At 39.1% G+C, this 12,109-nt stretch overlaps 1 protein-coding gene across 1 annotated transcript in view; it reads left to right on the top strand.

Annotated features, from left to right (window-relative positions):
* Positions 1 to 10,584, top strand: part of itga1 (integrin, alpha 1) — a 227,008-nt gene extending 216,424 nt beyond the window's left edge. The window contains exons 31-32 of the mRNA XM_063042906.1: positions 4,643 to 4,723; positions 7,110 to 10,584. Coding sequence (XP_062898976.1) covers positions 4,643 to 4,681 — 39 coding nt within the window. The 3' untranslated portion in view covers positions 4,682 to 4,723; positions 7,110 to 10,584. The remainder of the gene's footprint in view (positions 1 to 4,642; positions 4,724 to 7,109) is intronic.
* The last annotated feature ends 1,525 nt before the right edge of the window (positions 10,585 to 12,109 follow it).

Genomic DNA, 12,109 nt, shown 5'->3' on the forward strand with positions numbered 1-12,109 from the left:
GGCTTGTTATTTGAATAACAAAGGACAGTTCTTGTCAGAACACTGCAGTCCACACAGAAGTTAGTAATCAGTGATGCATTCTGTGAGCCCATCAATATCCTCTCCATGTGGCTCACAGAGTGCCTGCCAGTTTGTCACCTCAAAACAACCCTGGATCGTCTCATAAGCCTCCTCCGACCATTTCCTCACTGTCCTCGAAGTTGCAGGTTTACTCTTCACCAGAGGCACGTAGCAGGGTTTTAGATGCACCAGGTTGTGATCTGACCTTCCCAATGGGGGGAGGGGAGAGGAGCTGTATGCATCCCTAACGTTAGCGTACATCAAATCCAGAGTCCTCTCCCCTCTGGTTGTACAGCTCTGGTTGGGCAGTGTTCTAGCCATGGTAACCTGGTTGAAGTCACCCGAGATGGTAATGAGGGCACTCGGGTGCTGGGTTTGTAATCTGGCTATGACAGTGTAAATGATGTTACACACCTCTGTCCTATCCTAAAGAAGAGTCCAGCATTAGTCTGGCACTAATGCTATGAGTACAAATATGAAACACTCCATTTCAAGGATGACTTATAACATTGTTGCATGAACGATGACATGATGCATTACACCAGAAAACCCAGAGTAAAAAAAATTAAAAATAACATGTACATAAAACTAGATAGAGAAAATAGGAAGAACTTATTTCTCTTTGTATAGATGTTATAAATCAGGTGGTACACTGTAGATAGTAGAAGGGTTAGGGGGAGGTGGGAAAAATAGTTAATTCAGAATGATAGGAATTTGGACCTCTGGAATTTGAAAAACTATAGAAACCATAGAAAAACTACAGCACAGAAACAGGCCTTTTGCCCTTCTTGGCTGTGCCGAACTATTTTCCGCCTAGTCCCACTGACCTGCACACGGACCATATCCCTCCATACACCTCCCATCCATGTATCTGTCCAATTTATTCTTAAATGTTAAAAAAGAATCCGCATTTACCACCTCGTCTGGCAGCTCATTCCATACTCCCACCACTCTCTGTGTGAAGAAGCCCCCAATAATGTTCCCTTTAAACTTTTCCCCCCTCACCCTTAACCCATGTCCTCTGGTTTTTTTTCTCCCCTTGCCTCAGTGGGGAAAAGCCTGCTTGCATTCACTCTATCTATACCCATCATAATTTTATATACCTCTATCAAATCTCCCCTCATTCTTCTACGCTCCAGGGAATAAAGTCCTAACCTATTCAACCTTCCTCTGTAACTGAGTTTCTCAAGTCCCAGCAAAATCCTTGTAAACCTTCTCTGCACTCTTTCAACCTTATTAATATCCTTCCTGTAATTTGGTGACCAAAACTGAACACAATACGCCAGATTCAGCCTCACCAATGCCTTATACAACCTCATCATAACATTCCAGCTCTTATTCTCAATACTTTGATTAATAAAGGCCAATGTACCAAAAGCTCTCTTTATGACCCTATCTACCTGTGACGCCACTTTTAGGGAATTTTGTATCTGTATTCCCAGATCCCTCTGTTCTACTGCACTCCTCAGTGCCTTACCATTTACCCTGTATGTTCTACGTTGGTTTGTCCTTCCAAAGTGCAATACCTCACACTTGTCTGTATTAAGCTCCATCTGCCATTTTTCAGCCCATTTTTCCAGCTGGTCCAAGTCCCTCTGCAGGCTCTGAAAAACTTCCTCACTATCCACTACACCTCCAAACTTTGTATCATCAGCAAATTTGCTGATCCAATTTACCACATTATCATCCAGATCAGTGATATAGATGACAAATAACAATGGACCCAGCACTGATCCCTGTGGCATACCACTAGTCACAGGCCTCCACTCTGAGAAGCAATTCTCCTACTACCACTCTTTGGCTTCTTCCATTGAGCCAATGTCTAATCCAATTTACCACCTCTCCATGTATACCTAGCAACTGAATTTTCCTAACTAACCTCCGAAGCAGGACCTTGTCAAAGGTTTCCAAACTAACCTCCCATGCGGGACCTTGTCAAAAGTGATGGATGTAGAAACCTTTGATCATACTTAAACAGTCATAAGGTGTGTACATGATCTGTAGGAGGTCGAGCTGGGACTGGAAGTTAAAGGTAGGTTGGGAAGCTATTTTTTTTACTAGTACAGGCAGTGTTGAGCAAACAGCCTCCTTCTGTGTTGTAAATTTTATGTCGTTCTATAAACTCCAGATAACCATCTGACGTCTATAAATGATACATGGGCTAATCTGTTAAACCACATTCCATTACAATACTAAGGAACAAAAGTCTGAAAGCATGTGCTACCAGGCTCAATCTGCTGTTAAAGAACCATTAAATGGTCCAATTGTATGATAAAATAGTCTATTGAACATACAATCTACCTCATTATGTCGTATTTTAATTTCTACCTGCGCTGCTCTTCGTCTGTAACTGTAGCACTCTACTCTGTATTGTAGTGTTGTTTTCCCCTGTCTTGCTTAATTGCACTGTCATAATAAAATTAGCTGAATGGATGGCATGCAGTGTTTGAGGGTCAGCACAACATTGTGGGCCGAAGGGCCTGTAATGTGCTGTACTATTCTATGTTCTAAACAAAAGCTTTTCACTGTACTTCAGTACATGTGACAATAATTGCCAATTTATCTCCTGGTTTATTATATATACTGTATATTATGCTGGAAACGCTGCACAATTGTATTTACATTGTGATTTTTTAATATAAATTTCATTTGAATATCCTCCCCCCCCCCCCACCAACATTTACAATTACAATGCTTATAAGACATCTTGACAGGTAGCTGGACAGGAAAGGTTTATGTGGATATGGGTCCAACGCGAGCAGGTGAGGCATTACCTCACATTTTTTTTAATATACAGTGTTTCAGTTTTTGCACATTTTTTAAAAATCTATTCAATATACGTAATTGATTTACTTGTTTGTTTATTATTATTGTTTTCAAGATTCAAAGATTCAAAAAACTTTATTGTCATTCTAACCGTACATTGGTTCTGCAGGGCAGAATGAGACAGCATTTCCCAGGAGCAGTGCAATCACAACATAAATGCAACACTAAATAATAAACATAACAATAAATAGTAAAACACAACAGCCACATGTCAGTTAAAATCAGTTATAAGTGTCCAGTGCAAGTTAAAAGTGTCCAAAGCAGAGTCAGGTAGAGCAGCTATTTAGTGGTCTAACTGCCTGTGGGAGGAAGCTGTTTAGTAGCCTTGTGGTTTTAGTTTTGATGCTCCTGCAACATTTGGCAGAAGAACAAACAGTTCATGGAGAGGGTGTGAGGGGTCTTTAATGATGTACCATGTCTTCTGGAGGCATCGACTCTGAAAGAGGTCTTGGACAGAAGGTAAGGAGACCCCAATAACCTTCTCTGTTCCCCTAACCACCCTCTGCAAGGCTTTTAAGTTGACAGCACTGCAGCTGGAGTACCAGGTTGTGATGCAAAAGGTCAGCACACTCTCAACCACGCCTCTGTAGAATGTAGTTAAGATGTTAATGGGGAGTGATGCTTGTTTAAGCTTCCTCAGAAAGTGCAATCTCTGCTGGGCCCGTTTCACAATCCCAGTGGTGTTCCTGGACCAGGTGAGATTGTCCGAGATCTGCACCCCAAGGAACTTGATGTTTTCCACTCTCTCCACTGTGGAGCCGCTGATGCTGAGGGGTGTGTGCTCAGTCTGAGACCGTCTGAAATTGACGATCATCTCCTTGGTTTTGGTGATATTAAGCATCAAGTTGTTATCACTGCACCAGCTCTCTAGGTGTTTGACCTCCTCCCTGGACATAGTTTCATCATTTTTGCTGATGAGCCCCACCACTGTGGTATCATCTGCAAATTTAATGATCAGGTTCTCCTTGAATCTGGCTACACAGTCATGTGTTAGCAGTGTAAACAGCAATGGGCTAAGCACACAGCCTTGTGGGGATCCAGTGCTCAGTGTGATGGAGTCAGATGTTCCTGCCAACACGGACTGACTGTGGTCTGTCTGTCAAGAAATCCAGAATCCAGCGATATATTTTATTTATTATTATTTCTCTCTCTCTGCTAGATTATTTATTGCATTGAACTGCTGCTGCTAAGTTAACAAATTTCATGTCACACGCTGGTAATACTAAACCTGATTCTGATTCTGATCTTGACACTAGCATCATGGTCAGCATGGACAAGTTGAGCCAAAGGGCCCGTCTCCATTCTGTAATCCTCACATTCAAAGATCTGGTCCGAGATTCACAGCAATATTTCATCCCATGAAATTTCCTCCTTCATGCTCTGCCCCTGCAACAAAACATTTAAGTATTGTTAGGGTAACAATGCCCCAAAAATTACCCTATTTTCTTGTTTATAACTGTTTCCACTAATCCCAGTATTACCTGCTACTCATCAGCCGCAGAAGGATGGACGGACATCTTGGACAAGCAATGGGAAGTACCCAGGGAGTAATAGGCCCTGTATTACAACATTCAATTTTTGAATTACTTTATTTTTAAACCTAAGGTTTCCAATTTTAAAAAGCGAGACATTTATCCAAGCATTGATACTGCCTTATGCAACTAATCTGCTGGCATGTTACATTTGAAATATTTTTCATAGTAGATTCAAACTGCTGAAACAATTTTTTTATGATTAATGATTCCTCTAATTACAGGCTGGATTTTTCAGAAGGCCCTTAAAAGAAAAAATGTGAAAAGTCGCAAGAACCTATTAGCAGTACAATGGAAAGTAAAGGGTTTGTAGATAGCTATCTTTCAACTCCAGTTGTAAAATTCTGTTCATAGTGAAAATAATTTACAATGCCTTTCATGTATTGTTAATTGGAGTCTCATTTGTTAATACCATGTACATATTTATCTTTTTATTGTATTTACTGAAAAAAATGCATTATTGCACAAAATTCAGCTTTCAAATCAATGATTTTATATACAGTACCAGAGATTTACCAGCTTTTCTTTGATCTTCTGAAAAATGACCCTTCGGTATGCATCTGCTGCCCAGTGAACGTGTGTATTTATTGACGTAGTTAATTTTAAAGTTCCTGTTCATTTCATAGATGTCACAGTGTACTTGCATATGTTGGCAGATGCATTTGAATTTATAGATTTAAAATTATTTTCACATTACATGAAGTGTTGTGAGGAAACATTCAAATAGATTTCTTTTGAATTTATAGCAGTGGAATATGGCATGTAGATATTTAGAATTTTTCAAGCTCTATGTAATCAAGCATGCAGGTTCCTAAAGGAATGGACTTGCAATAAAAGCAATGTGCATTGAACCTTAAAGACATTTGATTGGAAAGGAAAGGAATCTTGAGGCATCAGTTGTGTGAAAATGATGAATCTCAGAGGAGAGTGTGAAAAAGCAGACATGAAGAGGGAAGTTTATCCAACAAAAATGTGGCATGTTATTTTTCAGCAGTAATCTACCAGGAAAACTTAGCTTTGGTCCTTTGTGTAAGTCTCAAATCACCCCTTTGCAAATCTATCAAAGTAAACTGAAGTGACTTGATATCAGGTCGGTCAAGTTAGTTTCGGCCTTCCGCACTGTCCACAAGAAGATCAAAAGTTCTACTTATCATCCAGTCTGGTATGGATGACTGTGATTTGACCACAATTAAATGTTTTAAATGATCTGACTTTTCTTTCATACCCCACTTCTGGCTCAGTTATCCTTCACTGAACTTCCACCCTATTCATTGAGAAATGGTGTCGAGGGGTGAAAATCTCTGGGCATGGGAAGTGGGAAGATTAAAAAAAAATCAGATGTGTTCCCAGCACTCCAAAAGTAATTTATGACTGGAGATTCTGTGAGTCTAGTGAATGGATTTCAGAACCAAAAACTGTGCTATATACTAGGGCAGAAATTGACTGGGATCTCCAGATGAGGGGAAAAAGGGTTGAGGGGAAGTGTATGATGGAAAAAATGCACTGGGGACATTGGAATTTAATTATTTTAGAACACAATTTGCAGCCAGAGATCTTTACTGAAGGTAAGGTGAATAAAACATAAACACAAGAGATTCTTCAGATGCTGGAAATCCAGAGTAACACACAAAATGTTGGAGAAACTCAACAGGTCAGGCAGCATCTATGGAATGAAATAGAGAGTTGATGTTTTGGGCTAAGACCCTTCTCAGCCTGGAAGATTGGCTCTTTATTTTTGTCATAAATGCTGTCTGACCTGTGAGTTATCCTGGCAATTTTTTCTTTGTCTTACGGTGAATAAAGCAGATACCTTCAACTCATGTCTTCCACTGTTGAATCAGTGTGTACTTTAAGGCCACATGCAGAATCAGCAGCCTTTTATTTAATAATTTTTTTAAAAACTGTGTGATACTTGAAGTGGGGAATATAAAGGCCATTTTCAAGAGAAGAAAAAAGAAATAAATGATCTAATGCAGTTTCCTTTTAAATTATTATTCTGATCTGGGAGATCCTGGGGGGAAATGGTAAATTTTACAGTCAGTGATCAACAAATCACCCCTTCCAATTATTACTCTTACAACAGACTCTCCCTGGACTGTTGCACTGACGTATGTAGTACCTAATAGACAGTCAAAACAATGTAGTTCTCTGCAAAAAATGTGAATAGTACATTTGACTCATAGGAGTAAGCCAACCCATGCAGCAACTTCGTCATCTCCATGGTTACCTGCATGCCAGAAGCTGCTCTATTATTTATTCTTTAATAATGGTGGACTCACAGTTTTGATTTTATTCTCTCTGCAAAATTGCAATTAATAATGCAAATCAATTGCTCCATGAGCTATCCTCCTTTCAAGCACATCTCCTTTGCAAAGGTAGAGCCAAGTTGTCTGGTTCCTCCCAGTGGGGAATGCTTGAGGCTTTGGATGAATAAGATCAAAAGGAGAGAGGGCTTTGAATTGCTGTTAATGGCCCCTCAGTGTTTTCCAAAACTCCCTGGGACAGGCAGACAGAAGCACAATCAGACAAAAATTGACATCAAAGTCATAAAAGAAATATTTTAACAGGTGGCAAAAGCGGATGTTTTCATTTGTCATATAGACAGAGAGAATGGTGCAGATGCAGCATTTTGGGAAGTGAAGGGGGACATTCCAAATCTCTGGCCTCATTTTCCAATCTCTTGGCTCACAGGTGGTCTTCATTACATACAGAAGATCCAGTCTATGATGTTAGCGAAGCAGCTGCAGAACTAAACCCTAATGGCAAGTCACAAGACAAGAAGGTCCACTGCTTTCAAAAGTATGTGCTTTAGATGGAACTCAGAAACAACTGATGTGTCCCTGGGTCATTGGTTCTGCAGCATGATCTGTGAAATTATTTCGGCTTTGATTTCTGTTCACTCAGATGTGGCAGAGAATAGTAAGGAAATTATTTATAGACCAGTGGCAAAACAACCAGTATTCAGTCATTCCTAAAGTGCCACTTGTGATTTCCTATTTTTATTGTAATCAGTGAACCAAAGCAGCACTTTATCGACTAATTACTCATATTTGTTTCTTTTCCTTTCATTTTGTGTAGCTGGATTGTTAGAAGTATTGGAAGAATAATGTTTCTACTTCAACCCTATTTCGAAATCCTTGAGGAAACGTTGATTCTAATAATGTAACCACTGCCCACAAAATCATGCTTGAGACAATATTCTTTCACAAAGTGCACTCATGGAATATCCCATCACCTCATTGTACAGTAATACATATGTACAACACTGATACACACAGTGGACACTTTAGGCATATTTATGTTTGTGGTCTTCTACTGCTGTAGCCTATCCACTTCGAGGTTCAACATATTGTGCATTCAGAGATGAACTTCTGCACACCACTGTTATAACACGTGGTTACTTAAGTTACAGTTGCTTTCTTATCAGCTTGAACCAGTTTGGCCATTCTCCTCTGACAAGGCGTTTTTGTCCACAAAACTGCCACTCATTGGATTTTTTCCTTTGTTTCTAGCATCATTCTCTATAAACTCTAGAGACTGTTGTGCATGAAAATCCCAGGAGATCAGCAGTTTCTGAGATAATCAAACCACCCTGTCAGGCACCAACAATCATTCCACGGTCAAAGTCAATTAGCTTACATTTCTTCCCCACACTGATGTTCGGTTTGTACAACTGAACCATTGAGTTAATGCACATTGCAGCTGTAATATAAAGTGTGATCAACTTATAGTGTGACAAAATTATTTGTATGTTCTTGTATAATCTGCTTTGATTATGCGAAGCAAACTCCTTGAACACTGTCATCAAAGTGTATAAAACGTCTAACTAATGCTGTGGCATACCCAGTGTGTCAAACATGATCAATTTCATTTGCATCTTTAAAACCAGTATTCTATTTAGAGCGAAGGCTCAGCAAGTCAAATAGTTCTCTTTTACAGAAGAGCTTATAGAGTCCTACACTGCCCCTCACATCTATCAAATCAAACCAATCTTAGCAAAATACAGTACCGTACAGCCCTACAGCTATTATGTTGGGATGATCTTTTAACCTACTTCAACCAATCTAATTCTTTATTCCCACACATCCCTCCAGTTTTTTTTCCATCTATATGTCCGTCTAAGAGTATTTGAAATGTCCCTCATGGATACACCTCTATCACCAACCCCAGCTGTGCATTCCATGCACTTACCACTCTTTGTGAGTATTTAAAATAAAACTACCTCTGATATACCCACCTATTCTTTCCTCTAATTACTTTAAAAATATGGCCCCTCATTTGAGTTATTGTCACTCTGGGGGAAAAGTCTATGGATGTTCAATCTATCTATGCCTCTTATCTTATACAACTCTATCAAGTCACCACTCATCCTCCTTCACTCCAAACAGAAAAGCCGTTGTTCACTCAACCTTTCCTCATAAGACGTGCTCTCTAATCAGAGCAGCATCCTAGTAAATCTCCTCTGCACCCTCTCGAAGGCTTCTACACCCTTCCTATAGTGAGGCAACCAGAATCGAGCACAATACTCCAAATGTGCTTTAACCAGAGATTGATACAGCTGCAACATTAATGAAGGCCAACTCATCATATAATATCTTAAATACCTATCAACAGATGTGGCAACATTGTGGGATCTATGGATGTGACCTCAGGATCGCTCTGTTCCTCCACACTACTAAGAGTCTGCCATTAACCCTGTATTCTGCCTTCAAATTTTAACTTACAAAAGTGAATCACTTCACAAAATTGCACTCCATCTGCCACTTCTCAGATCAGCATTCTATCAATGTCCTGTTGTAACCTTCTTGAATATATTTATACCAAATATGAAAATTTAAGTTTGTAAGAAACATTTCACTTTGATTGCCAAAGGCACCATTAGATTCTGAAACTAAGGCTATGAATTTCTTCAGAATGACTCCCACTTCTCCTTAGGAGTAATGGAAACATCTGTTAATTTGCATAAACAAACCTTGCATTTCTGGCAGAGTGGGATGGAGTGGGACCAGCTCTGAGATCAAAGTTCATTATTGGATTTGAGAACTTAGAAGGGAATTATACAGTTGATTCTATAGAGGAGTGAAATGCTTCCTATAGCTTCCAAAAAATCAGCTTAACAATACTTCCAGTGACACTAGCCAGAATAATTTCATTTGTGTTATGCCAACATTTTTAATCAAATAATCAACATGAATTATTTTCCCAGGATAGTTTAGGCATACTTGTTTTGAAATATCATCATCCCTGCTGGAATACCATAATTGCACTAACATCTGAATGTTGGCATAAATATGTTGTCAGTTTGGTGTGAGGTCCGTTGGCTGTGAAGCTATTTGATCCTAAACTGGCTGTGATAACATGATAATGCTTCAGCTTTGACCTTTGGCCCCTCAGGTGAGAAACCTATCAGCACAAGGTAGATTCCACCTCAACTATAGCTCTTCAATTGATGGCCTTGTGCCATTAATCTTGTTGGAAGTTGAAAGGGTGAACAGTCCAGAACTATCAATAATCCAGTCTGTCTTCCAACATCTATGAGTATACTTTCCAAAAATTACATTTTTATTCTCCTGGATTTTTTTGTGTCTCCGCAAATGCCTTTATAGACACTGATAATCTTCACCTCACTAAGCACGCACAAATGCAGTTCACTGGGACATGAGAAGAAATTCCAAAATGTGGGACATTCTTCTGCACTTATCCAACCAGCTTTTGAAAAAGGGAACGATTGAAATTCCACCTTTGCAAATCATTGAGGCCCTTATGCACCTTCCTGAGATTGTAATGGTCTAGCCATCAAACTTTTCCAACTGTTCCCTAGAATATCTCTTAGGAAATTGGATATAGGACTATAGCATATTGTATCATCCAGCGTGACAATTTTTTTTTATCCATCTCACATTGGGAAAAGAAGGCTGAAATGAGGAAAAATAAGACATCTAATACCTTATTTCTGTGCTCTGGTAAAAAGTAAGACCTGTGTTATTTTGAATTTCATGCAAAGAAGTTAAAGAATATAAGCAGATTAACTCACAGTTTTTCACTTCATTTACTGAGAGAAGCACTGAATAAAAAATTGTTGTTACTTGCTGTAAATTGAAGTAAATGGCAAGCATACAAAATAAATTATGTATTCTTATATATGGTTTTGTAGTTTATTTGATGATTAACTATTAGGGAATCCAATAATCTACACTTAAATATGCAAAATAAATTATTTTGTTTCTTTTTATATTCTTTAGTTTTTTATCTGTTCATGAATTGCTACATTTGCACAAAAAAATCAGAAATGTTTTTGTAGTATGGATGATTAATATTATACAGAAGATTGCTGAGTTTTTACAATCACTTTGTGAAGATTATCTTTAGTCATGCTCAAGGAATTGTCACAGGATGATCAAAAATTACTGGTTTCAACCTCAAAGTTATCTGAAAATCTTTCCGCTCTTAGAAGCTGTATTTATGACATTTCAACTGCTTGTCATGAATAGACAAGGCCAAATTTATCCTGTGTTTAAGAATAGTCATAGTCATACTTTATTGATCCCGGGGGAAATTGGTTTTCGTTACAGTTGCACCATAAATAATAAATAGTAATAGAACCATAAATAGTCAAATAGTAATATGTAAATTATGCCAGTAAATTATGAAATAAGTCCAGGACCAGCCTATTGGCTCAGGGTGTCTGACCCTCCAAGGGAGGAGTTGTAAAGTTTGATGGCCACAGGCAGGAATGACTTCCTATGACGCTCTGTGCTGCATCTCGGTGGAATGAGTCTCTGGCTGAATGTACCCCTGTGCCCACCCAGTACATTATGTAGTAGATGGGAGACATTGACCAAGATGGCATGCAACTTAGACAGCATCCTCTTTTCAGACACCACCGTGAGAGGGTCCAGTTCCATCCCCACAACATCACTGGCCTTACGAATGAGTTTGTTGATTCTGTTGGTGTCTGCCACCCTCAGCCTGCTGCCCCAGCACACAACAGCAAACATGATAGCACTGGCCACCACAGACTCGTAGAACATCCTCAGCATCGTCCGGCAGATGTTAAAGGACCTCAGTCTCCTCAGGAAATAGAGACGGCTCTGACTCTTCTTGTAGACAGCCTCTGTGTTCTTTGACCAGTCCAGTTTATTGTCAATTCATATCCCCAGGTATTTGTAATCCTCCACCATGTCCACAGTGACCCCCTAGATGAACACAGGGGTCACCAGTACCTTAGCTCTCCTCGGGTCTACCACCAGCTCCTTAGTCTTTTTCACATTAAGCTGCAGATAATTCTGCTCACACCATGTGACAAAGTTTCCTACCATAGCCCTGTACTCAGCCTCATCTCCCTTGCTGATGCATCCAACTATGGCAGAGTCATCCGAAATCTTCTGAAGATGACAAGGCTCTGTGCAGTAGTTGAATATGATACTAAATAATGTACGATGTGAGATTTGTTGATAAAAACAAAAACAATTATGTGAATGATTTTTTTGCTTTGTTTAAAAAATGAGTTTATCTAAAACATATCAGTACCAAAAGAAGCAATAAGATCATTGTTATCAAATTGGTCTTTAATAATTATATTCTGAATAAATTAACTTAGAATATTGAGCTCAAAAACTTCCACTGAAATAACGTTATAGATTAAGCTGATTTAAAATTATGGAGAGCAGCAATCGGCCAATTTGAAGGGC

Source organism: Mobula hypostoma, chromosome 3, assembly GCF_963921235.1.
Source record: "Mobula hypostoma chromosome 3, sMobHyp1.1, whole genome shotgun sequence".
Classification (NCBI taxonomy): Eukaryota; Metazoa; Chordata; class Chondrichthyes; order Myliobatiformes; family Myliobatidae; genus Mobula; species Mobula hypostoma.